Source organism: Haemorhous mexicanus, chromosome 3 (assembly GCF_027477595.1).
Source record: "Haemorhous mexicanus isolate bHaeMex1 chromosome 3, bHaeMex1.pri, whole genome shotgun sequence".
In the NCBI taxonomy this organism is placed as follows: domain Eukaryota; kingdom Metazoa; phylum Chordata; class Aves; order Passeriformes; family Fringillidae; genus Haemorhous; species Haemorhous mexicanus.
The window spans coordinates 49,183,327-49,210,707 of NC_082343.1; the positions used below are offsets into that span (position 1 = coordinate 49,183,327).

General features: G+C 40.7%; 1 protein-coding gene across 5 annotated transcripts in view; it reads right to left on the reverse strand.

Annotated features, from left to right (window-relative positions):
- LOC132324997 (SAM and SH3 domain-containing protein 1-like) overlaps positions 1 to 27,381 on the reverse strand; it is a 529,996-nt gene that overhangs the window by 86,317 nt on the left and 416,298 nt on the right. For 4 of the 5 annotated variants that reach the window (XM_059841716.1, XM_059841714.1, XM_059841718.1 and 1 more), the window contains exon 2: positions 12,075 to 12,203. In XM_059841716.1, coding sequence (XP_059697699.1) covers positions 12,075 to 12,203 — 129 coding nt within the window. Of the gene's footprint in view, positions 1 to 12,074; positions 12,204 to 27,381 lie in introns of those variants that run through there. The other variant, XM_059841722.1, reaches the window with a different exon arrangement.

Below are 27,381 nucleotides of genomic sequence, written 5' to 3' on the forward strand. Positions count from 1 at the left end.
ACTTTGCTATGCTTCCCATGAAAGTGACTTTTGGAAAAATGCCCATCTCCAACTTCATTGCAGACCTCAGATGTTCAGTATCACTCACTCAGATAAAAAATCTTCCTGCTTTCTTCTCCATTTGCTGACTGAACTATGGTCAGGAAGGTATTTCTATTTTTGTAATTTTAAAAAGCAGAAGAAATGCATTTAGGATGCAAACTCTAGGGATACTCATACCTTTCCACTGCTCCAAATGAAGCTATAATACAGTCGATACCTTCTGTATTCTTAGTTTTTTTCACTGAGCTTCTGCAGTTCATTCTTAAACGTTAACAGTTTTAATTCCTTCTGTTATTTTGTGAAGCTGGACTAAGACAGGGCTAACTTCAATTTTATTCTTTTGCCCCTAAGTGTTTTCAGGTGTATAAAACACTCAAAGAAAAAAACTGTCCAACCATGACACGAATTTCTTTTTCAATTTCTCTTTTCTCATTAGTTTCATCTTGGAGCTTACAGAGTTCCAGAGTAACCTATTGTAGTGGCAGTCAGAACCTTGACTGTGGCTCAGCCTCTTCTCCTGCAGTACCTATAATGAAAAGGTCAAAACTGCTACTCAAAATCTCCTCCTTTGACCTTGTGTCTTATCAAAGCAAGCCTGCATTATGGCCAGTGACCGTGAGAGGTTCACAGAAAAAAGTGCACTGGTGGGTGAAGACATTTCTGCCAAGAACGGGCAACCATTCTAGCTCTAACTTTTAAAAGATTATAACTTTTTTTTGTACCTTATAATGACAAGTTGTGCTATGTAACTGTGGGTGTTTTTTAGTTGTTATTTATAATTATAAATTATGTTGCACTGTTACAATATTCTGGTCCATGCAGACAGTTCAGGGCTCACATAAGCACAAGTGTCTTGCTGCCCTGCGACATTTTTCGCCCTTTGCAGCCCCAAAACTGTATCACCTGTTCTTCTTTACTCCACCTTAGTTTTCTAGTGACCTACTCACCCAACCTTCTAACACTTCACTCCTTACCCTTGTAAGCAAGCAATTACCAAATCTCCTTCTTTCCTCTTCCACCTGAGAAATGCAGAGAGGTCCCAGCTCCTGGGGCACCTGCTCCTAATGCTCTGGACTCCCCACCTCACACTTTCTGCCCCAAAGCTGAGGTTTCTTCCTTGAGCACATATTTCCTGTGCCTCAAAAAACCCAAAATCCAAACAAAACATAAAAAAAGAGTGGAAAAACTGAGCAGGAAGCTCTGAAGAAGGCAAGTCCAACTGCCAAAACTTACATTCACCTTTCCTTTCTCCAAATGTCCTTTCCTACCTTCAGATCAACATTTCAGCTACAAAACGTGATGACTACTTAGCTTCTGTAGAAACTGTTTACCTTAGCCAAAATGTAAAACACTGAAAAGAATGTATTTAATTTGTTTATCTACATGTTTTTAACAATGTATGTTCCATGTCTAAATACGCCCTGTCATTCAGGCATGGAATGCTTTATCAGACACTTCATATTTCCATGATAGCAAATACAAAGTGTAGAGCTGATGCAATTCTTGGTGTTATTCCATTTCCACTGTTTAAAGAAAATTTGAAGAACATTAACATTTCTTTGCAAATTAAGATGACTGCTACATAACATCTGTATATATTTCAAGAGCAAATGTGAGTTTACAGGCACCACCTGCAATTCAATAGCCACAAGAAAACGAACCCACTAAGGCTAAACATAACTCAGCTCAAAGGAGGAAAACCAGACAAAGTTACCAAGTCACTCCTAACACTCATCCAGCCTAAAATTAAGCTAGTCTTGCTATTAACTTGAGAGGCCAATCAAAGAAAAAGGGATCAAGGAAGATAACTTTTCTGCGATTGTCTGTCCTACAAACAAAACATCCAAACTAATTATGGAGTAAAAAATAGCAAACAAGAAAAATAAATTGGAATTTTGCTAGAGGGTCAGCATCTTAGTTCCTTTTTAGACTATCAGTCTGATGTGAAGCAACCAAAATATATAATTTAAAATACATAAATGTAATTATTTTATTATTTATTTTAAATAAGAATGTATGATATAAAAATACAAAAGGTGTCAAAAAACCTTGGGCTAAGATTCACATTCCCACTCCACTCCTGTTGAACCATGTTTAAAATATCTGATTTTTTTACCCTGCAAGTGAAAAAGAAAAGATTCACTAACTTTGTGAAGATGCCTACCTGGAAGATGAGACGTAGCTATTCCCACTGCTACACCAGGAACTGTTTACATATGTGAACAGGGTTGATTAACAGATAAGGTTAAGGCAGAATATTAAATTACAGAGTACTGTGCTTCAAGATAAGAGATAAGAGTTCAGGTTTCCTCAGGCAGAGGGAAGAACCAAACTTTGGTTTTTTACAGCAGTGGATCAAACCACCACCTCCTACTACTTTGCACACCGTGCCCTTCATTTCTCATGCTTTCCCACAGGTGCTCAAAATGAAATATCTCATTTAGGCTTTAATATGGGCATTTTTTCCAGTCCTCACCAACTGACATTATGCCAGTGAAATTAACACGCTGAAGAAATCCAGCACCTCTGCATTTCTATTACCCCTGCTATACATCAGACAGTTATTTCAAGTGGAGGCAGGATGGTAGGAACGAGATGGTGGCAGTCAACTACTGACCAAGAGAGCTAAACTCCTCATCAGACCTCCACATGCCAGCCACAAAGGGAAGTTGCCAGACCAGGAACACTCTAAGAGTCTGGCACAATTCTGAAGTACATCTGAATTTTGTTTTTTTGAAGTGTGGTCTAATGGACTGGATTTGAGGCTTGAGCTGCAGGTCAGCCATAGCATGTCACCTGCTGGCCTCAGTGCTTCACTGGCCAGGATTTCTTTACAGCTACACCACTGTGTTATTAAGTTGCTCGGAGCTTACTATAAATTTCAGGTTACTCTGTTGTGAATTTAGCTACAGAGGAGGAATTAGGGAATTACATAGGTAAATCTTCATCAGTGGCTGAATCTCAGGGAGGCGAGGCCTAAATAGGGATAATGATCCTAAAATTACCAGCTTCAAAGGAAGCAACAAAGGCTAATTAATATTTTTCAAGGGTTTTGAGGGTGGAAAGTGCTACACAAAGGAGAAATAAAACTATTTGGTGAGCTTCTGTGTAGGCTAGCAACTGAAGGCTCCAATTATGCAGCTTTCAACAGTTAACCACATGAACAAAATAAAGCTACTCTAATGACTGACTTCCTTCTTCTCATTTGTGGGACTTTCAGCACCTGGCACACGCTTCAAAACTTTAAAATCTCTCTCTTTTGTCAAAATGGACTTCAACTGCAGCCTAATCTTTGCTGGGCTACCACGATCCTGAGATTATCTCAGTTGGTTAAAGCCTGCTGCCAAAAGGAAGACCTTGCCAAGGTTCAGGGATCAATTCCTACATGGACTTAAGAGTTGGACTTGATGATCCTTGTGGATCTCTTCCATCTCAGAAGACTCTGATTCTGTGATCTGTGGACACACCAAGACAGAAAGCTGTCAGAAGACTGAATTTTGTGCCCCTGGGAAGGGAAGGGGAGATGGGCTTCTTTCAAATACTGTTAATCAGCCTATTTTGTCTTAGAGAAAGCTTACAAATTCTGATTTTTCATTTGCTATCTTTTTATTATCTAATTCATCTGGATGTCTCATGAGTAAAGCCTTATATGATGAAAAGCTTGTCTATTTTTCCACATCTATAAACATTGATTCATTATGATGCTATTCCTATCATCTTTACAGCCTTAAATGCACTGGGGTACACAATTCTACTGCCACTAGTTTCACATTAATTGTAAACCAAACAATTGTAACTGTGGTCTTATCAGGAACTTCAGCAGCAACAGGCAAAAGACACTGACATAAACAAAAAATTACCAGTCTGTGTTTCATAACGAGCTTATGAATTCCAAATTTTGCTAATCTTTTCAAGTCTTTCTTCTTTCATTAGTTCCTAATCCATAACTGATTTTATTCATCATGCCTACAAGCAATGCAAGAAATTAATCCCTCTGATAAGAAGCTGAAATGGAATTCTTTTGAACATATTACCCGTTCATTTTCATATGTATATTTTTACAGGATTATTGCCTTTCCCAACTCTATATGCTTGAACAAGCAAAGAAGCCTTAGAATCAGGGAAAAACTGGATGTAGTAATCCCAGATTACTTTGTTCCCTTATGGCTGCAATCTAAACCATTGGGGAAAACCTAAAAACATAAATCAAGAGGCATATGACATATGGGACTCGGGAAGAGGGATTTCCAGCTGATAGCCATTTCTTTTCATTATTTTGTGGGAACCAGATTGATCATTCACCAAAGAAATCCTGTCTCTTCAAACTGCTTGAGTTCTCCTTCAAACACAAAATTCACAGAGCTTCTTGTTTGAAATGGAGCATTTCTCTGTGCGCTTCAGGCGACACTGCTGAAACAGGAAACCTACACAACTCTCAGAGAAGATAAAGCATGGAAAGATCAAAGGAGAGTAGCTGTGGAGCATCAGAACCTACATCATGAAGAGCAGGGGCCAGGCCAGCAGAAGAGAAAAAAAGGAATCAGTCCCTTTGAATTCACAGATGGAGGCCTGCCTTCCTCTGGGCTTCTTTGCTGGAAGAGTGTCCTTCTGCTGCAGAGAAACAGACATTCCAAAGCACATCCAGATGTGCACCAATACTCACTACGTGTTTCTCATTCTCCTCACAACATGCTCTTGATTTATTATTGATTAAGACTTGTTTGTTTTCCCTAATGACCTGCAAGGCTGTTATGGTTCTTACAAGTGAGATTTTTCAGCTAACCTCACAACATCCATCTTGAGCAGTATCCTTACTATTCCTCAAGGACACACAGTGGTGTTTCCCTACTTGGGGACTTAGAAGAAGCACAAGCAAGTGCTACATTTAGTTGACATTTGAAGTTGCTGCCAGCTGTCTTCAACACACATAGATGGACTGGTAAGCAGTGGCTGGGGAGCCACAGAAGGAGTGCACAGAGAAGCTGCCTGGGGAGTCAAGCTGACACTATGCAAAGGCAAAGGAGTAATCTTAATAGAAAACATTACATCTTTTAGGTTCATTCCTCCGTTGTTTTAGCTCCTATCACATTACAAAAGTCTGACACTCTTCTAACACAGCCAATACACATTGCTGTCCTCCCAGAGTAATGCCACTACGCTGGGTATCTTGGAAATCCAGTAATATGTGAATTGCAAGTTGGGCTGCACATCACATAAACTGTTCACTACAGAGTTTGGGCAGGTTTGAGTTGATTTTGTTTGCTAGTTTTGGTTTTTCTGGTTGTTTTGTTGGTTTTTTTTTCCCCCTTCTAAATGACCTTTATGCACCTTCTAAATGACAATTTAATTTGCTCTCTTTTTAAACAATTGTATCCATTGCAGTGAAATTTACCAGCATGATGCTGTACATTTCCAGTTTTGCTGTCACTTTTAAATTCTAAGGGGAGAAAGGAAAAAAAATACATAAAGGGAGCTAAAGTTAGTCAATCAATTACTCCTTCCCTCTAGTCCTCAGGCTCCAATGAGATTAAATCACAGAGTTAATACAAATCCAGTCTGTCAGTTCCAACAGATCTGTGCCGTTTCTGGGATAAAAGAAGAGCACAGTAAGAATATATTCAACTGATCTAAGGTTCCATGTAAAATTCCTGCTGTATGTAAAGGGGCAAGAAAATGATTAAAAATGTTGTTAGAAGATGAAGAATACCTAGACACTTGTAAAGCTAAAGAGAATTTTTCCCCTCCACAATTACCGGACTGACAGAAGTGAGTTATCTTTTCTATTTATAACATAAATATTATTTTGTTTATAAAAGTATTACCAGCTCAGAAAAAAACAAACAAAAACCAATTATCTTTGACAACCTATTTTTCCTGTAACACTGACATTATCAAAAATATTTCAGAAGACCAGAAGTGTTAAACAAAAGATCCTACTCCAAAAAACAAGCGTCCTCCAAAAGTATGAAAGGAAGACAAGGTCACCCAAACCACCACAGCTGCAAAGTCCGCTGAGTCTCCAGCCTACAAATGATCAGATTTTGCCTAAGGGATTATTCATAAACGGCCTTCCAACAAAAACAGTGATGAGACTGCAGGAGGTCATTAGCTTGCAGAAAGTGGAGAGATTTTTACTTAGTCTGCTAGCATTAAGTAAACTAAGAACGGTTTAAGAGTGGTATTCACTTTACTGCATATGGAACAAGCATCGCTTTGTTTTCATGTTTAATGCTAGCTCTATATTTAAATGCCTTTGCCGCCTTGGTCTGTGATGTGAGACACTAAAAATAGCCCGTCTGTTCCAGAATTTCCATTGTGTCTACCTTTGAAAAGCTCCATTAATGATGAAATGCCATTATGAATTTAACTTATTAAGATAAGCCTAAAATACTGAGAGACTGCACACACATAATGGTAAATCTCCATTAATTATTTTCTAGGTGGATCTATTTTATGTAACTCATACTCAGGCCTAATCCCCCCTAGTTCAATCAATACTGAGGGAAAAAAAATCCACAACGATGCTTCAAAGTCCACACCTTCTACTGCTACTTTTTCTTCGGCGTATCTGCCCCATAAGACCTGGAGACTTAAAGAAAAATTGGAAATCTTATCTGTCTTCTCCAGCTCTTATTTTCTTTTTGTGCTATAGATACCTTTTAAATTAAACTCAGATGTTGTTTATACTTTGGAGGGCCTCTTACAGCCAGCAAGACAAAACAAAACAGTGGGATCCTATTCCAGTGAGATGGAGAGGTGCCCTCCCAGGATTAATGGTAACAGCAGCCAGTACTGAATTTGCAAAGCAGAGGTGATCATCTCATAGGAGGAATAAGCAGTCTATTCTAGGATCCTGAAATATTAATATATGGTGTGAAGAAGGCAGACATGACTAGTGTCAGCTATCGAGTAGACACAGGCACACTCCACAAACGAACTCAGCATCCCAACTCCAGCTTTGGTGGCTAACTCTCTTGAAGATTTTTTTAAAATACATCAATCACTGACTGCAACTATTCTAGGTGTTTTAGTGTGCTTCAGCAAAGGCTGGCTAGTTTCTCTAATAGCCTGATGATATTGCCAACTAGTAGTACTATAACAGACAAATGCAGCTCTAAAGAGGAAAAATCATTATTACTCTATCACTCAAATTACTTATTAGTCTACTTTTGCTGCTTTTCCTCCCCTTTTTCTTGCTGGACATACCATTTATATGGGATGACATTACCCAGATGGTCAACTCCGTCTGTAATCAAACAACTGGATGTTGAGCATCTTTTAAAACCATGCACAGACAAGACTTAGGAAGACTACATTGATGTTGGAAGTAGGACAAGAAACTTACAATGGTTTTATGTTCTTTTCTATTTTCTGGCTTTGCCTGTGTACTTGTGCAGGTACTGTAAAAACACCCAGGATTAGGCAAGGCAATTTTTCCAAATACATTCATTGTACATTATCACAGTGTACAGAGAGGGATTCTGAACACTTCCTCACACACAATGAAATTAATTACATGAATGTGGGGAAAAAAGTATGCTACTATGCCATTTAGCTCTTCAGTGACATTGATTTTATATAATTTGCAAGACAAAAGATGGATGCAACTTCTCAGTGCCCCAACTGTAGCTGTCAGACTCCATCAGAAAACCTCAAGCCATTCTTTGACTTCAAGCTCATCAGCTCCAATACAGACCTCGGCAGCAGCAGTTAGCTGGCTGCTGTCAGTGATAGATGAGACAACAGAATGCAGTTTGCTCTTTCACGGCTAAGTCAATGCTGTCCTGCCCTGCTGACAGGCAAGGCAAAGCTGCTTTTGTCAGTAAGCCATGCAGATATGACCCCAGAGACACAAAGGAAGTAGGTCATAGAATGGTTTGTGTTGAAAAGCCTCTTGAAGCCAACCTCACTGCAAGGGGATTGCTCAAAGCCCCATCTGACCTGGCTTTGAACACTTCCAGGGATGGGGCACCCACAACTTCTCTGTTCTAGTGTCTCACCCCTATCACTATGCCCTTGTAAAAAGTGCCTCTCCAGCTCTCTTGCAGCCCTCTTTAGCTACTGGAAGGCTGCAATAAGGTCCCCTTGGAACCTTTTATTCTCCAGGCTGAATGAACCCAGTTCTCTCACATCTTTCCTATGCTGGGGACCCCAGAACTGGATGCAGAGCAGAGTAGAAGGGAAGAATCACCTCCCTTGACCTGCTGGCCGCACTCCTTTTGATGCAGCCCAGGGTCTGGCTGGCTTTCTGGGCTGTGAGCACACACTGCAAGTCATGTCAAGTTTTTCCTCCACCAACACCATTAAAACCTTATCCCCAGGGCTGCTCTTTATTCATTTTCCTCCCAGCCTGTACCTGTCCACAGGGTTGCCCCAACACATTTGCCGGACCTTGCACTTGGTTTTTTTTTGAATTTCATGAGGCTTCACAGGTTCATCTCTCAAGCCTGTCCAGGTCGCTCTGCACGGCATCCCTTCCCTCTAGCGTGTTGACCACTCCATGAAGCTTGGAGTCATCAGCAAACTTGCTGAGGGTGCACTTGATCCCACTCTCCCTGTCACCAGCAAAGATGTTAAATAGCACCAATCCAAATACTGATCCCTAAGGAACACCACTTGTCACTGATCTCCATTTGGATATTGAGCCAATATGGAGTCTGGCCATCCAGCCAGTTCCTTATACACCTGAGCAGTTCATCCATCTAATTCATGTCTCTCCAATTTAAAGACAAGGATGTCATGTGAACAGTTAGAAAATATCATCCTCACAGAGTCACTTCTCTGGCCATAACTATATTTTAGCAGATGTCCACCTCAATATTACCAGTCATTATGGGTCTGAAAATCCACTCTATCTACTCCACCTGCAGTTTTTCCTAAGCCAAAAGCCCACATGGTGTACAGGAATAGGCCAAATACTAGGAAATGTGGGCAACTCCCATGCTGTTCACAAACATTAGTGCCCAAACCCAAGCACATTCTTCATTACAAAAACATAGGCAAAACTCCAAACACAGAAATCAGTTATCGTGTTTAGGGAAACTAACAATCCTTGACAGCATTACCATTTGGAAAAATATTCTGGGTTCAGCTCCATTTGCCCCCACTGTTTTGTTACAAGATATGCTGCTTTCCCAAATAATTTTACCAAGTGATTTTTTTAAAACATTCAACTTCAGAGCAGGATATCTAGACTGAAATGGCCATGGTTTAATAGGAAAGGCTGGAGAGCTGATTAGAAAGTACAATATACAATCAAGATATCAACACTTGAGCCCAAACAGCTTAAAATTATTTCAAAGGGTACAGAAGCAGCAATAAACAGTTCATATTTCTGTCCTTCCAGGGGACGTGCTACAAAGGGCGATCTGGGCGAGCCGGTGCTAAATACATGTTCCTGCCAAAGCTCTGCCAACTCAGGCATGTCTTTGTTATTACACTGCTCCTCCTGACAGGGCCTCTCTGTGCAGCGTTTACAGGATGCTTTGACTCCTGGGATGACCTGCTCTTTCTCTTTGTTCAGAGCACTCAGTAAAAACAGCAACCTAACCTTGGCCTTTTATGTTTCTGCTCCGTTTTGTTATTCACTCAATACTGCATTTTCATACGGATTCAGTAACCGCCACCCCAGCAGACCCCTGAAAATCTGCAAACATATTCCATGCATGACAGCTCTGCCATGTTCACTTTGCTAAAGAGAGGGCGAAGACCTTTGGGGAGGGGAGGAAGAACTGATACACTGCCCACCTTCAGCTCTGGCACAACCCCACTGTTGGGAAGACAGGGTGTAGAGACAGCACTGCCTTCTTCATCTGTGCTGGAAGAGCAATGTATAGCAGAGCAAGGTCAGCTAGACTAACACACCAAGAATACTGGTGCATAATAATTTTGGAGCTGCATATATTTGCTATCTGGCACTTTTTTTTTCTTTGCTATCATAGCACACCTGGGGTGTGCATTGGGCATTTACCCCAGCATTACTTCCCATTCACTATCCCCAAATGTCTGCCAATACACTGCCTTTTTTCAAGGTGTATAGAAATGAAAAACAGCACAACAAGTGACTCACTCTTCTGTTCATCACACTAAATTAACCTTCTGGTCTACATGGCTATTTCCCCCTCTCTGTGTAGCTAAGTCAAGCCTGCCTGTTCATTGATGAGGGCAAGTTTTAGCTGTAGTCAGCACTGTTTGGATGTGATTGTTGGGCAAGTAAGCTAATATCTATAGGCTCATATATTATCAGCAGAATGGCTACCTTATGTATAGAAACTGTATGATAGGAGTGACAGACGTAGCAAAAATGGAGCACTAATTTAATTTTCAATTGCATTGTCTTCTCTCTGACCTGGCAGTTCAAGAAGTCATCACTGGACCACTAGAGGAAGCAAATTCAGTTTCAGACACCGAAGAGGAATCTCCAGGCTGTTTTTCACACAGCCACTTTCTCTGACTAGAGCTTCTCTGGAATAGAATGAATCACTCCATGGTCTGCCTTTGGTTAGCTCACATCTATTTAAACCAGTGTGAAGATCTGCACCTTTGATGTGAGTTAATTAAGCTCACATGGCTTTTTCCAGCCTGGCTTCTGCAGCTTCAGAAGTGAGGGGAGCCAAATTAGGCCCATCTGTCTATGGAAGGGGTCCTCTCCTGCCATAAGGCACACTCCATTACCCTGCACAGGAGCTGCCTTCCAAGAGCACCAGGAAAGGGGGTTTCATTGCTGCCAACAGCTACCGAGAATACCAGGCCTGACAGGCCTGGGGTTTTCATGAGCATCACAGTTCTGTGCCTTCACTTCTCTGCACAGGAGCCTTAAGGGTCTGTCTACAAAAGAATTTCCTGCAATAGCTTTTTGTTTAACCCTTGGAACTTCTTGGCAGCAGCAGATCTGCAAAAACATTTGCTTTTTTTTTTTTTTTTTTCTATTTTAAAATAAAGAAGGAACTAACAAACTTCAGTGGGACAAAAGATGACTCCCTGCCTTGATTCTGCTGCCATTAATTGTGTAACCGAAATCTGTAGTCTCTACAAACTCTGGAAGCCTCTCAGTTGGTATCCTGGAACCCCAAAAAGAAAGTAGCCTTAAATAATCCACATCATCAGGTACAGCCGTTACCAAGGCACTCTCAAGGACTTGTGCCTGTGCCCAGCAAGCAGAGTTGGGAGACTCAGCTCCCAACTGTCAGAAAAGACAGTTTCAAGAAGATCTACTGGTATCTGTGGGGAGGTTATCAAAATGGCGTGTTTCATGAGAACAACAGACAACAGGTATAAATTGCTATGGGAAGGCTCTCACAAAACATTATTTAAAAACAGAAGTTCCCTATGAAGATAGCAAAGCAGTATTAACATGTTTCTCAGAGACAGTGCAACATCTGCATCCCTGGAGGTCTTCAAACTCAATGAGATAAAGCCCTGAGCAACCTGGTTTGATTTCAGTGTTGACACTGCTTTGAGCTGAGTGCTGGATTAGGGACCTCCTGAGGTCCCATCCATCCTGAAAAGCTCTGTGACCCCGTATCACCTGCTACAGATTCTATAATGTATAAAGTAAGGGAAAGGGCTTGGCAGAACTGCTTACACTTGGGAGCCTGGAACCAGTATTTGCACTCTGGACTTTTGAGAAGCACTTCTTTACAGCTTGTACAGCGCAACTGAAAACCTGCACAGTTTCATTGTGCTCACACTGGGAGCATCTTGGAGCAAGGAAACGATGCTGTCGTCAGACAGTATCTTGCCTCTGAGAGTTGAGGATTGCAACCAAATGCATGCAAGCAAGAAGTACTCTAATTAAAGAAGAAATAAGAAATGCAGACTCCAAGGCTTAATGAATCATAAAAAATACCTAGAAAAAACCTAATCCAGCTAATTCCAAGCGTTTAATTGAGTTGGCTGAAACGTTTGCATGCGTGAACACAGCCACGTACAGTTATTTCCCTGGGTAGAATTCTTCAAGCTGTAATATTGATTCTTCATCTGGAGCATGAATGGCAATTATTTGTTAATAAAGTTGTAACTGTTGTACATACCAAATCAAGGTCTTGGGAAACTCTCCTCTTGCGCAGCTCTTCCATCCTCTCACACACATCTGTGAAGCAGGTGTTATAGTAGTCTGCATACTGCTGTGCCAGATCATCAATATTTCCCAGTGACCCGTCCTACAGGGAAGACAAAGAAAACAGGTTAATCAATCTTAAAATTCTAATTTAAAGGTAACTTCCAACTATGAAGGAAACCCCTGTCCCTGCAGCTCATCCGTCCCATCATGCTCAGGTCATCCTCTCCATCCCTATCCCAGAGCACACTAACAGCAAGAGCAGCTGGGAACTGGATTACCAGAACAGCTCCTCACAATCAGGTGGGATTTTGTTAATTCCCAGAGAGAGAAAGAAGGTAGGGACAACAATGCAGTGGAACACATCCTCAGGCACTATCTGCCTCAGTTCTCTCCCAGCAGCACCTGGTTCTCCCATGCAGCAGCTCACTCTTCCCAGAGCCAGTCATTACACACATGTCACTGACCTCACCAAGAGTAGCCCTGCTTTGTGACAATGACTAACTGCAACCAAAACATTTCTTACCAATACGCCAAATATCAGCCAGACTGCAAATGATGACACCCACAAAGACACTCTGCCAGGTGGTCTTTTAAGATGTAGTGGAGGTGGCAACATGGTTTGCTGAGTCCCAAATGTCTGCTTTGCAGGACAGGATTGCTACACTGCTAATAAAATGGCTATAGCCAGAAACCTAATTGTAATAATCTGTTAATTACTGTCCAAATTCATACTTTAAAAATTATGAATGAAGAAAATAAGACCAGAACAATCAAAAGGCTGAATTTTAAGTGTCTTGAGAAACCTTTCTAAGCATCAGATATGTATGCTCCATCTGTAAAGTGAGGGGGTGGGCAGGTACAATATGCACACACTTAAGATTGGTCCAAAAGATGGGATGGAATAATCTTGCATCCGTATTTGTCTAATTTATGACAGAGCATGTATATCACTGAGTGCATTCCTCAGAAGGTCACACAGATGAAGAAAATAGGCTCTCTATGTCTATCCTGAGAGAAGGACAAGAATACATTGCAGACTATTATTTTATTGCTGCTGTTAATATATGCACACATAAAATTATGTCTTGGTTATTAAGAAAAAGCTAAGCAAGAGAGGAATAATCTAAAAATAATTATGCTAATAATATACATAAATTGCAAGGTTGAGTTATAGCATACGAGCTAGGAGGAACTTTTAATTAGGAACCACACCTTAATGAAGCTGTTGTAACTTGGAAATAAGCACATGGTCCCACTCTCAGGGTTCTGGACTACACTGAAGGGGTAGGTTTGCTCTAATGAAGTATCACTTCCAGAGAATTGGAAAAAACTTTCCAGTTTAAGTCGAAGTGAAAGCCTATTAAATCTCAGATTCTGTGAAAACTACTTTCTACTCTTTTAAAGTGTAATTCCACAGTCGAACAGTTATCTCCTGGAACTTTTGCAGATTTCCCCAGAAACTTTTGCAGAGCTCACATTCCCAAAATTTAGAACAGCATGCATTTTCTCAACACTATTGTGTTCAGTACAGGTGGAAAGCATTTTGCACATCACTTGTTGGAGCAGCAGAAGCAACATAACTACACTAAATATTATCTACACTTTGTCCCTTGCCCCCATACCTACATATTTTTTTTACTGTAGTTCCTATCTCTCAACCTGCCAAAGGTCTCACACCAGAGATGTTTAAAGCATTAAAAGATTGGGGACCTACACAAATGCACTTCTGGGAACATCAGACTTTCCAGAGCTTTGGACAAACAACTTCCCGCGCTGCTAATCAAATGTATAGTTCACATGGGGAAAAGCCAGCAGCCTTAGGAGCACAACGGTGCTACCCTGCCTTTCTACAGGAGCCACACTGCTACCTGCTCACAGCGGAAGCCTACATCTTCCTACAACCACCTCCTTGAAATCCATCACTTCCCAACAAGCTGGGGAGGAAACTTGGACTCTTTGCCTGTACCACAAGTTCCACAAATTTCCCTGTGCCACTGGACACTCCTCAGGTAGCTGAGAGTGTGCTTTCAGTGTTTAAACACTCAGTAGGAATAACCAGGGGAGCATTGCTGGAGAAAAAAAATGAACACCAAACTGAAAAAGCAACCCCAAAACTTAAACTTCATTTGCTCACTTTTGTGGGCATTAAGAGAACCTGTATGACTTCCAAAGAGATGATGTGACATCTGAATCCCAGCCATGCAATCATAACAAATATCACTCTCTAAGGTTTATCAAAAATTCTCACTTTGGAGTATCTTCCCCAGCCAGAGTCTGTTTATTCTTTGATAAGCTTTGCCAGTTAAAAGTATTCAAGTTGGAAGCAGTAATGACATAAGAGCTACACAGGGAAGCATCATCTTACTAGAACAACATGAAAACTGCCTATCAGTCCATCTCCTCTCACTATTCTGGAAACCACACATTGCATAAAGTTAACCTGCTACCCAAAATTTTCAAAGGTAATGAATGACTTTGAAATTGCCTGAAATTCTCCAAATCCAAACATATCATGTGAACTTTAGCTTAGCTGAGAGCCATTCAGAGCTGAGGATCTCAGCACGCTCCAGTGCTCCTCCCCACACCTCCTCAGACACGTGGTCACGGACCATTTGCAGGACAGCAATGGCACTGCCAGTGGATCAAACACAGCCAAACAAGTGCTCATTTTTCGCTTGTGCTGGAGTGCAGTTCACTGTGCTATTTTTAAAGGTAGCCTCCAAAAGGCTGAAAGCTTCTGACTGTCCCTAGAACAAAATTAGCTCGATTGCAGCACTCCAATTAAAGCCTGCAGAAGGTGGGTGGCCCCACTGCCAGCAAGCACGTGGCTGCAAAGAAAGGCCTATTCACAAGTGACCAGTCCACCAGTGCCACTGTGTCCAGAGGAGCAGAGCTGCAGGCATCACCCTGCCTGACTGACAGCAGGGATTGCTGGCAGTGCTCAGGGCTAGCATGAGGGGGGCTATGCTGCAAATGAAAACAAGCTTGATGTCCAGAAAAAGATGAAGGAAGTGAAACAAATCCCACAATATGTTAGAACATACAGCTGACACACAGAGAGCAGACAGCTGGCACACACACTCATTACAGCCCTGCCACATGCTTTTGCTGGGGGTCCAGGCAGAGGACAGCTACAGCTTTATGCAGTTGCCATTCCACAAAGGACGCACACACCCTCCTTATTAGATATGGACAGCTTTGGAGTTTGAAGCCCCATAGCTTCAAAATTAGAACAAAACCACAAACATTTGCATTTGCACCTCAACTTGCCAGAAAGTTGCAGTGGAAAATGCCAATTGAAGGATTTGTGTCTGTGGCCAAGAGTTGCTGTTATGAGTTTATGCGTGCTGGCAATGCAGAGAGCATTGGTTTTGAGAAAGAAATACAGATACATAAATCAACCCAAGCAAAAGACAGCAAGCATCTCATGACCCGCAGCATCCACTCATGATTTCACAAAAGTAAATGTCATAGCTTAACTAAGGATTGTATATTTGATTTATATGACCTTAAATTTGATCCCTACATAGAGTTATCTCCATCATCCTCCTTTATTCTTCAAGCACTACTAAAAACATGGTAAAACTTAGAAAAGAGAAGATGCTTCATTCTTCTACTGCACAAATAATGGCCAAGGCCTACTTTAGGTATCATCAAACCCCAAGTATAACTGATCTGAAAAACCATGACATTTTGTCTGCTCTTTAAACGGACCCCCCACAATGTCTCCAAAAAAGTCTAAACTGTCTCACACAAAATCACCAGCAGTGTACTTTGCAATTCTATTTTGGTTTTGAGTCTTTAAAAATATTCAGATGCAAAACATGAGCTCCAGCTTGATAAGTCATGCATTCCCTTACAAACAAAGTCAAAGGAATAGTCGGAGATGTTTTTAAAAATCTCTAGAATTATTAATAAAATAGAATACTAAAAGCGTAACTCACAATACTTTAAAAATGTTTCACTCTGATGCACAAAGAGTGAGACCCAGTGACAATTTTCATAGGTTTAGACAAATGTGGAGTGCCGTTTTAGTTTCACGGGTAGGAAAAAGCATACAGTTATTTGATACAAAAAATAACAAGCCAATGTAATATATAATAAACCTTCAATCATGTACCACTATGTCCCATTTTGATACAGATGGGTTGCATCTTTGAGACTGCTTATGTGAGCAATGAAAAAGTATATAGATTTCAAATTTGTTCTTACTGATATATCTGTATTTCAGAAGCCTCTGAAATGCTCTGAACTGTCAGTAACACTTTTAAAACCAAAACCTCATAAAAACCTCTGTCATTTTGTAACAAATTTAACAGTTAAAGCCCTAACACGAAGAGTGTTTTACACCAATTATGTTTATTTCCATGCAAACTGCAATGTTCCCGCTATATAATCCCACAGATCTTCTCTGATGGAAAAAAAGTTTGTGAGCAATACAAATATCGAGCAGGAAAACCATTCCCCAAACACTTATTTGGTAAGAAGTTACAACACGTTTCCCCTAAGACTTCACTACAGCACAGACTCTTTCACAATATAGTTTGATAGCCAGGGAAATACACAACTTCTAATTTATAAAGGGTTAAATGTAAAATGAAGATCTAATAGCCTAATGAAGTTCTCTCAGATTTCTATTTTCAGTTGTGAAGTGTGTTCCTAAATTTCCATTTTATAATGTATGCATGCAACATTTTTTGGCATCATAAAACACAGAGCAAAATGATGAATTGCCCTGAAATTCCCAGAGAATTAGTTCTGATATGCATGTGAATACCAAAGGAATCCATTGGGATTCCTGTTAATGGAACGACTACAAAGAAAAGTTGGAATGATTTGGCACTTATTATAAAGTTAGAATTTATCGGTCACTGCACATCAGTTAATTTAATGTCTTGGCAGAATCCTCTGTATTTGACATCTGAAAGCGTTAAAGAGAAAAATGTTTTGCTAGAGAGCTCTGCTAGCTGTAAAATTAAGTAAAAATATATTCATATTTTAATAGTATATTAAAAACACTATTAGCTAATGAGGAATAACAGACTTTTCTAAGTAACAAATACATTTGATGAACCTGCATGTGTACTGAAATATTAGGCACTAATAGAGCATGCATACCTTCTGCATAAATTTCTATCCAGAACAAGATTTTTAGAAAAATCTTCCAAAAATACAACTATTTTACTCTGTACTTTTCTGTCTCAGAATCTGAAAAATGTGTTACAAAGCTGCATATTCCAGCATATCCTCCTCCTATTCTGGCAGATATTAGGAATGTCAGGAAAAAGGTCTTGATTAGTGGATACATGTGCTCACTCTCCCAGCCCCTGGGTGAAATTCACGTAACTGCACGAATCTCAGAAATGTAAAAAGATGTGGATGCTACAAGCCTGTTTGTTCAGCGAGACAGATGGGTCTCCATCTGCACATGGCAATGCAGGTTACAGCACACAATGCAACTATACGAGTTCAAAACTTAAAAGCCACTGCAGCTATGGCCACAGCACATGCATAATCTGGCATCTTAGGAATAGGTCAGAAACTGGAAGACAATCTGACTTTTTTTTCCTAATAAGGTATAAATGAATGTGGAAATGGCACTGGCAAAGGCACATTTCACAACACACAGCAATCATGCACTGGCAAAGGCACATTTTTTGACCTTTACAAGCTAAGATGAGAAAAATCCATTTCCATGCCTGAAACACAGGACTACTGTGTGGAGAGTCACTGTAAACATTAGCAGTTTATTTCTGGCAGATAGATTTTAACAGGAACGCCTACTAAAAATTTGCGGAACATGACCTTGCATTTCAATAATACCTTTGGTTTGGATAGCTCGAAGAAGTACATAAATGAAAGCCAGAACGTGGGCCAGAGCAAACAGGCTTCTTTGGGGAAGACGGGAGGGAAGACGGGTAAGAGGGAGGAGGGACAAAAAAGCAGTGAAATGAGAGCATCTGTTGCAGGAAAATATATTTGTGCCTAATAAACGCAAGGAATTATCAGATTTTCTTGGGACAACTTTGACTAAGATGCCACTCCTTCTTAGATATTTTTACTAATCATAAGAGCTCATAAAAGCTTGAGAAACTTTGCATGCTTCCCTAAGCGAACTTGGACTCGTGGCAGAACTCCCTGCATTCCAAAATATACTAATACCTGAATTCAGGCTGCACTTGATAAACCTGAGACACAGTATTCCAGGTTCCTTCACAGCTCTTTCTAAGGAGGCAGACTGAAATCAGATCCAAACCTTTTCCAAACACAAGAGTTAAACCTGCATCCATCTCTCTGGCTAGAGCTTGTGTCTCAGGTTACTACAGTAATACACAGTGAGGACAGGCATCTGTAGGAAAACCTGCAGAGCTCCATTCTGATTCTGTTACACATTTCTGACTCTCTTGCTACCAATGTATTTCTGCTGGGAATAGGGCTGATGTTTTGCCTTCGGGCACAGCTTCAAAATGCTTGCATCAAAAATGAACCCAACAAGCTGCTAGAGAAATACTCCCTTCTATTCCTAGGGCTCAGTAAGGACAATCTTCCATTCAGCAGAGTTAACAATTCTACTATCCATGCAATGACAGGTTCAAAGCCTGTCTTGACAGTCAGCAGGGTCAGAAATGTGAGTGAGACAGAAGTGCAAGGCCAGGCAGCCAGCGCTTCCCTTGATATTCAGAAGAAGGCATAAAATACTCAGTGTACAAGTCATGACATTTTTATATTGAGAGCAGCTATTTTTGAGGATGCTGAAAAGTTGTCATGGTTCCCTTGACCTCTCTATAGCCAGACACTGTGAGAACAAAAAGAACATACAGATCAGACTGATTCAAAAGACTTTCCATTAATTTTTATGGCATCTGAGGGTTGAGTCATTAAACTATGTGGCTTTACAGACAGTTACAAAAATAGATGTGATACTACTGTGTCAAGCTCTCTGCAGCATGGTTAAAACACTTATAGATTCTATACATTAAGCAGAAAACACAATGGTATACTTTGATATCAAAGATTTTGCAGCTGTTATCTGAAATTACTAATACAACCCACCGAGTTCAGAGCACAGTCACTCTAGACCCCAAAAAAATCACATTAAACCACAGAGTTATCTAAGTTTATTTATATATATGTATATATATATATGTATATATAAAAAACTTTGCTCTATCTTTACATCAAAAAACCCTCTTACTCTTTTCAAAATTCTGAAAATAATTGTTTCCTTTACCAGTAGCACCACAGGTTTTTTTCCCCCCTTCTATTTACTGTAAAGCCCCAAAGTCTTTGTCAAGAAGGTATAACAAAACATCTCTGGAAAAAACATTCTGAATGTGATTTCTCCTTTTCCCTCTGTAAATTAAAATAAATTTAAAAGCACATTACTGGGATCCCTCTCTGCAGTTTGCAACCAAGGAAGTCCTCTGGGGAAAAAAAAAAATGCTAACAAAAAAGTTGCATCTATGCAAATGTACATTCCAACATACTTAAAAAGTTGGTATTTATCACAAGTAGAACCAGGTCTTGACAGACAAGAATATATGCAAATTTTATTCATGACAGTTAGTTCAAAGCACCCGTAATGTCCAGCGTCCCTAATAACCGTGTATTATCCTCTATCCTCCTTTCCCTGAGGTGCTCTGCACTAAGCTCATCAAAATGTAACTCAAAAACCTTGTCTACTCTGATACCTAAAAGGCCACCCCCAGCCACCAGACTGGTCATCAGTCAGCTACAAGTTGCCATTGTCAGCTTGTAAAGCAGAACAAGTTTAAGCCATGTAATAGCTGCACCTGACATCACCTCTCATTAGTTTTTTCTCCCTTGCTCTCACTGCCTCCTCCTTTTGCACACTCTGCTGAGACTTTTTCTCACACTGAGTGAAAATTTGTCACTTCGTGTGCACCAGCTGCAGTGGGTTCTAGCCTGAGACTTGGAGCAGAAACAAATGGTAAACAAAAGAATGGCAAGGGTTAAGAAATGTACATATATCTGATAAAAATACCATTAAGGAGATAGAGGTGAATTTCCTGTTTCAGATTTAGAAAATTTAGCATATATTACGGGGGTGGCTTCATGTCTGAGATAAGTTAGTGTCTAGTGAAATAGATAGGCAAAAGGCAAACATCTCAAGTAGATGTTGAAATAAATATTTTATGGAGATAGCCATATCAGCTTCAATAGTAGAGGAAGTCTCATTAAAGCTCTTTTCCTTATATTTAGTAGTAGCACAGTATGACAAATCCAAATCTGTGATATATGGAACTACATAACTGAGGTGTGAGTAATCATTAAAAGAGTAGTCTGAAAAAATATAAACAAAAAAATGTAAAAAAAATATTTGGATATTTAAAGGCAAAACAAACTGAGTAGTCAACAGTATCTCAAGTCACATGTGTAAGCTCAGCAAGTCTTGTTTACAGTATGACCCCAAGGTGTTAAAGTTGCTCAGAGAAAGCAAACTTTGGTAATGGTTATGTGCTAGTTTCACTAACAAAACTACTTTTCAAGTGTCAAGGCAGGAGAGAATGACTGCCTTTAAATTGAACTGTGCTACACTTTTCCCCTGGACAGTTTGGCAGAAGGAGGACATACCTTGTCCAGAAAAAGTCAAGTTCGCAAAAAAAAACTTCTCATCCTTCTTTCTCTGTTCCCCCTACCCCTCTCCCTTGCCTCTTCAGTGTACTATTGTGCACTCCTCGCTGCTTTACTTTGAGATCCAGGCCCAGGATCCTGGGCAGGTCCCTATGGACAGCAGTTTCCCCCAGCAGTACTGGCTTTGGAGATGCACCAGTAAAGGAGAACACTCCGTGCCTTCCCTCATTTCTTACCATCCCAGCAGCTAAATCCTGCATGGGACCTTCCCCTCAACTACAACTACTGAAAGGTAGAGGAGAGAGAGCAGAGTCCTCTCCCAGTGTGCAGCACTGGGAAAGCCCAGCAGGGATGCAGTTGCCTGCCTCACATTTCTCATGGCTGGATGAGCCTATTACCTCATCTGCACTAACATGGCAAGAGCTACGGGGCAGCATGCACCTTGCATCATCACCCAGCTCGGCGGTGACAAACCCAGCCTTCAGAAATGCTGCTCTTAGGAAGCTGGGTGTGACAGCAAGCATACTTACTTACTCCCACTTGTGCCATTTTGGATGCTGACTTCCAAGAGGAAGGTGCTCTCCTGCTATCTATATTAAGATTTCAGAAAGGGCAAAGGAAATGTCAAATATCTGCCTTCACTTCAAACTTCACTTTCATGTTTTTACAAAACGTGAAAAAACACTGCTCTGCACACCACACCAAGGCATGACAAGGTCACTCCTCTTTTTGGGAGTAGGTATGGGCACCAGCAATCCTGTTTGAGGTGCCCAGCAGCACAGGGCACTGTGTGTCCCAGAGACACAGCCCTTGATTTACTGCTGCAAGCGCAGAGGGCAGCCCAGCCAGCAGCCATGGAAAGCCAGAATGCTGATGTTTAAACTGCTTTCTCAAACTCTGATATTTTTCTGTTTTTTCCTGCTAGAAATTCAGCAACTTGCAGCCTAGATACACCCAACACGTCTACATAAGCAGGGACTAACCTTGTCTTCACTCCTACCGCTTCCTGACAGGTCATCTTTTACCAGGAAAGGAAACAACTGTAATTGAGCATGGCAGCAATCCATGTTTCCCCCTGTAATCTTAGCAGCAGAAGAAATGATTTCCTGTAGCTCCCGTAAGCAAGCTGTGCCCAGGCTCTCCCTCACCAATGCCGCCCATCCTGCCTGTGCTATCCCTGCAAACTCTCGCTCCTGCAGGGAACACGTGCTCTGAGCTGGCACAGAGGGGCAGCATTAATAAACTAGCTTAAGTAGACACCCCACATTCATAAAAATCTGAAACCAGAAAGGCTGACTCTGCCTTAAAGCACTTCAGTGAAGCCTCAGCTTTTGACTCCTAACAGAGGTATGGCACTGTTAATACAGTCTCAATCACTGTATGTAGCGTACAGATGAACTAAATATAATTGTACTCATGCAAAACTTCATGGTGCTGGGCTCAGGTTTTTTATCGCCTTAACTAAGCTTCCTCAAGTCTCTTTGGAGAGTGTTTTATTTAGGAACAGTAAAGCACGGTTACCAAGGGGTTTCAGTTCATTTAATTAAGTTGAATACAATTACCCTCCAGTGGGTCTTAAAAATGAAGAATCTATTTAAATATTATTTAGATGCGTGTCTTTTAAGTACCACAGATTGCACAGGGCTTCATGTTTATATCAATTAGGGATATCAACCTAGCAAGAAGAACTCTATCGCTTGCCAGCTTATAATCCTTTCCACTCTGGGATTCCGTATTTTATTGACTCATTTCCCTTTATCTGTGTACAGTGAAGAGGTGTTTTTTGCGTTCCTGTGTGCTCACACTGCTTCATCATTGCCAAAGCATTTCCTAATTAGGCTAAATAGGCCTCTTGCACAAATAGAAGAGGAATATTTCTGCCTATCAACAGAGCACATCCTACAGAGTCTGGGCTTCAATAACTGGGTGGTTGCCATATCTTACAGGTATTTCAAACTCATATCTTTCTGAAGAGGGGACATGAAGGATGTCATGTGCTTGTTTCAAGGAATTGCCTAATCCTGTGGCTGCTGTCAGTCCAATGGCTCTGCACACTGATAAGAGACATGAGGACATGGAATGAAGCTGCATCTGAGGAAGTTCAGATGGGACATTAGGAAAGTGTTCTAGATTGTGGTTCATCACTGAAACAGGTTCTTCATGCAATTGGTCACAGCTCAAAGCCCATCAGAGTTCAAGGAGCATCTGACAATGTTTTTAGTTTTATGGTTCAGTTTTAGGTACCCTGTGAGAAGCTGGAAGTTGGATAAAATGATCCTTATGGGTCCCTTCCAACTTAGATAGTCTGTGATTCTATGATGCTTTTATTGGAGACTGAATTAGTTACTCAAGTGTTTCACATCACAGATGCACCTCAAACTGAGGCACAACACAATTTGAAAAGCCCCATATGGCTAAAGAGGTCGTAAAAAGCAGAAGCTGGCAGAATCCAGTGTTAATGAAACTCACAAAAAAATTGTGTCTCTATAAAACCTGGTAGCTGATTCTCACTGACACAAGGCCCTGAACCACAGGCTGAAAGAAAACAATTGTAGATAAAGACACTTGGACTTGGATGGCAAGCAAAGCCCTTGAGCAACTTCTTTCTGCATAGTGACATGAAGATCAAAAGGAGAACATCCTGCTAACTAACCATTTGCCAGGACAGTTGTCATGCCAAAGAAAAACATCTCACCTAGTTGTAAAAGTGGCAGTAACATGAAAAGAAAGTCTCAATTGGAAGGAGTTTCCTCACAGACTGTGCTCAGATGAAAAAAGTGACCTCAGTCTCAGGGAACGCCACCCCATAAGCCCAGCAAGAGTGGTAGGACAGCCTCTGTACCAGGCTGCATCTGAAGCAACACAAAACCAGCAGGGAGCTCTCTGAGCAAGATGTTGCATCACTTTTCACAGTCTGCACCATTATCAATTTCAAAACACAGGATGTATAGTAAATAAGCTCCTTCTTTCAAAGAGAATTAGGATTTGAAAGAAAACAAAGATTTTTGCTGTATGACTCTTTCAAATGGAAAGGAAAATAATGTATTTTCAGATATGGCAATCTCTTCAAAGCTTGAGAGACGCGAGGGCTGGTTCAGAGGAGTTACATGTGAATAGGAAAACAGGGCATCAGACTGTCTCTGGGAAAACAGTAAATTGCACTCTCATGCCCAGCTTGTTGCAGCTAACCAGCCCTCTGCTACCAATTACCCATTCAAAGCATCTGCTGGCAATACCTTGATGGTTTAGTTTTACATGACTCATACACACATCAATGGTTACCCACCTATAGCCTGCATTTGTCTCTAAGCAAAAACAAAACAAGGTGTGACCAACTAGACATGAAGGCTTACTTTGCACTATGATATCCCTACTCGGTGCCTGAAATAAGTCTTTTCATTTCTAAACCAAGCTTAAATGTCCATTATTTATTTCCCACGTGCTCCCTGACGTCCACACCATTCAGGCACCTCCTCTGGGTCTCCAGGAAGTCAGCCTGCACACTGACCTTCCCCAGCCAATGTCCCGTGCTCCAGCCATTTCCTGCCATGAAGGTGGCAATTCTTCCTTTCACATGATCCTTCTAAATCCCTCTTCCTAGCAGTTGCAAGTTACCCTTCTCAGCTGGGACTCCTCTCACTTTTCCGGCCACAGAAATACAACTCTGGATACTGACTCACTGCACCTCCATCCCCTGCCATCCTCTGTTTCCCCTGTATATGAGACAGGCATCGGTCTGGAGAAAAAACCCTGTTTTGCTCTTTTTTAATTTTTTTGTTTTGTAAACTGTTCAAAGCTCCCCCAGCAACAGATCTGCCTAAGAAAGGCAGAAGGGTCAGCAGCAGTTAACATACCTTTTTATCCCCCTTTCCTCTCTCTTTCTTGGCAGTTTAAAAAATAATAAACTATCTGTAAGCATTCTGCAGTAGTTATTAGGTTTGGCAGATGAAAAATGAAGATTTGTACAATCTTTTGTATTCTATGTACACTCGAGACAAAGATTAAAACCCACAAGTAACTTGGCAAAGATTACTTGAAGAAAGTACCAATCCATCAGAGAGAAAAAGCAACAGTGAGAAAATTCACCTCTTTTTTTTTTCCTCCTACTTTTGGTATTAAGGAACTCAAGCTCCATACTAAACAAATCCAGTGAGACTCATCATGACTAGGATAACAAGGATATGCAGAAGTATCCCTTTCCCTTCTCATTTATGTGTGACCACACACCACATGTGGTATGAAGCTATTCTTCATCATCACCATCATGCCAGTGATTTTGGTGAGGTCCTTGACCTTGTGTTCCCTGTTAACTTCCTGAGTTTAGATAGCTATCATGCAAAGCTTAGGTTTTACAAAGTTTAGGTTTTAGAAAGTTTATCCCTCTGCACATATATACTCACTCCCTGATACAAAATCTAAACAATGCATTGCTGGGTTTGGGCTGAGCAGGAAACAGTACACCTCACTGAACTGAAACATCCCGGCGTCCCCTCAATTCAGCACTCATTAGTACACGGCACCGCAGTGGAGCGGGACTGCACAGGATTAGACTCCATTTCTTGTCTCACTGTAAACCCCTCAGAATAAAGGTAAGTGTAACTAGAGAGGAAAACAATTATTAAGGAGGGCCAGTCCTTTTCCACTACCTACAACAGAGCAGTCTCCACCGATTAAACAAGAAAAAACCCCAGATCTTTCCTGCAAACCTCAGAAGAAAAATTTCCTCTAGAAATTTCCTCTCCCTACCAGGTTTTTTGGTTTTGAAGCACAGTATCGTTACCAGTCCTCTGATAAAATGTTGCACTGGGAATTCTTTCTTCAGCCTCTGTATAAAATATGATATATCCCCAAAAATACTCTGAAGCATTGTGTTTTTAAAGCGTAAACATACAATCATCTTGAAGATGGAAACTTGAAGACAGGAACCACAACTGACATACAACATGCCCACACCTCTTCCTGTTTTACAATGGTTATTTATGAATTCTGAGGTGGGAAAGAAACCTAATAATGGAGTGGAAATCACAACCTCCAAGTGTTGGTGGATATTATGTATAAATACAAACATGTTTATTTATAAAACAGGATTTTTCTTATTTTCGTCCTCAGAGATTATAAACTGCAGTTCAAGTGCAAAGGATTTTTCATCAGCTTTCAGACCTACTGCCCTAAAGTGGCCAACCACTAAAGCTCCAGAACTCACAAGTATTAAATATTATTCTGTATAACTGAAGGCTGCGTTAATCCTGTGCAATTATATTGATAACAATATGTCTGATGTGGATGGTAAAAGGAGATTACTCTTAGTTTAGCAATAGAAAATAAATATTTTCAATTTGCACTCCATCCTTAGGATTGCACTAGAAATTTCTGGTGCAAAAACCCCTTTTGCCTGAGTTGCAATATGCAGCACGTGTCTGCTGGAAAGCAGCAAGCACAGAATCAAAAGAGAAGGAAAATGTTTCAGAACTGTAACAGATGTGGATAAACAGAGATAATAAATAGGCAGAACACAAACATCCAAACATCCCTGTAAGTGTAAAATGTGTAAAACCCACAGATTCTTCACCAGTGATATATCATTTCTAAAGGTATATACTATGACTCACAAGATACTACTCTGGCAAGCAGAATTCTTTAAAAGCCTAAAATGCTTTTTTTTTTGAAGTGCAATGTAATGCTATGCAATCAGCTCTAGCACATGTTTTCATCCAAGCTCCAGCTGTGGATGTGCACTCGCTGACAGAACTTTTAACAGTGCCACCATAGTGCAAGGAGCTCTCATGTCTCCTCCATCGAGTTGTGCTGGGATTGCAGTCAAGCAAAGAGCAAGCTCTGCAGAGCAGGGTCAGACTGGTGCTGGCATTGAAAGGGGCAGGAGGCTCAACTCAACTGAATTTATGAAAGAACAACAAAAGATGCATTTTCCTTTTTTCTTAAAAGCCTACAGGCCACACACTGCTTCACTATAAATAAACTCATGCCTTAGGCTCCTGAAGTTTTTATGTAAACAGTGCAGAAAGTAGACCCTTATCTTTTGTTTATCTTTTGTTTTCATCATACCTACCAGCACTGCACAAAGCATCTTCAGTTGCAGGTGAGAGGGTTAGGAGCATCTCACAACCAAGAGATTTCTCATGTACTCTGAATTTAATTTTGTAACAAGCATGGTACTGTTTCCACTATCATCTATCAGCTCTCATCACACTTGCTGCAAAGCTTTCAAAGCATTGCTTTTATTATTATATTAAACAGTTACCTAATCTCCTTTACACACACTCCCACGCACAAAGAACACAGTCCAGGTGGAGAACACTGTGAGATTAAATGTTAGTAGGCTGTAACCTACAAAGAGCAAAAAGCACTGTATATCATTATAAATACAGTGACAATAATGAAACATAAAAGGATGTATTAATATTCTAGATAACTGTATTACCATGCTTGTAACCTTCACGGTGTCTGTTTACCCACACACATGAAACGACACATCTTCATCTGGAGGCCTGATGATGCAAACTGATGTCAAGAGCATATCCCCATGTCCATGCAGGGCCACAGGGAAGTCAAATCACCAAAGTCTAATGGGCTTGAAGGAGAGCAGATCCGCAACAGCACTCCAACCATATCACACTCAGATTGTGACACGGATATTAGAAACCAGTTCTCCAATTTATTGTATG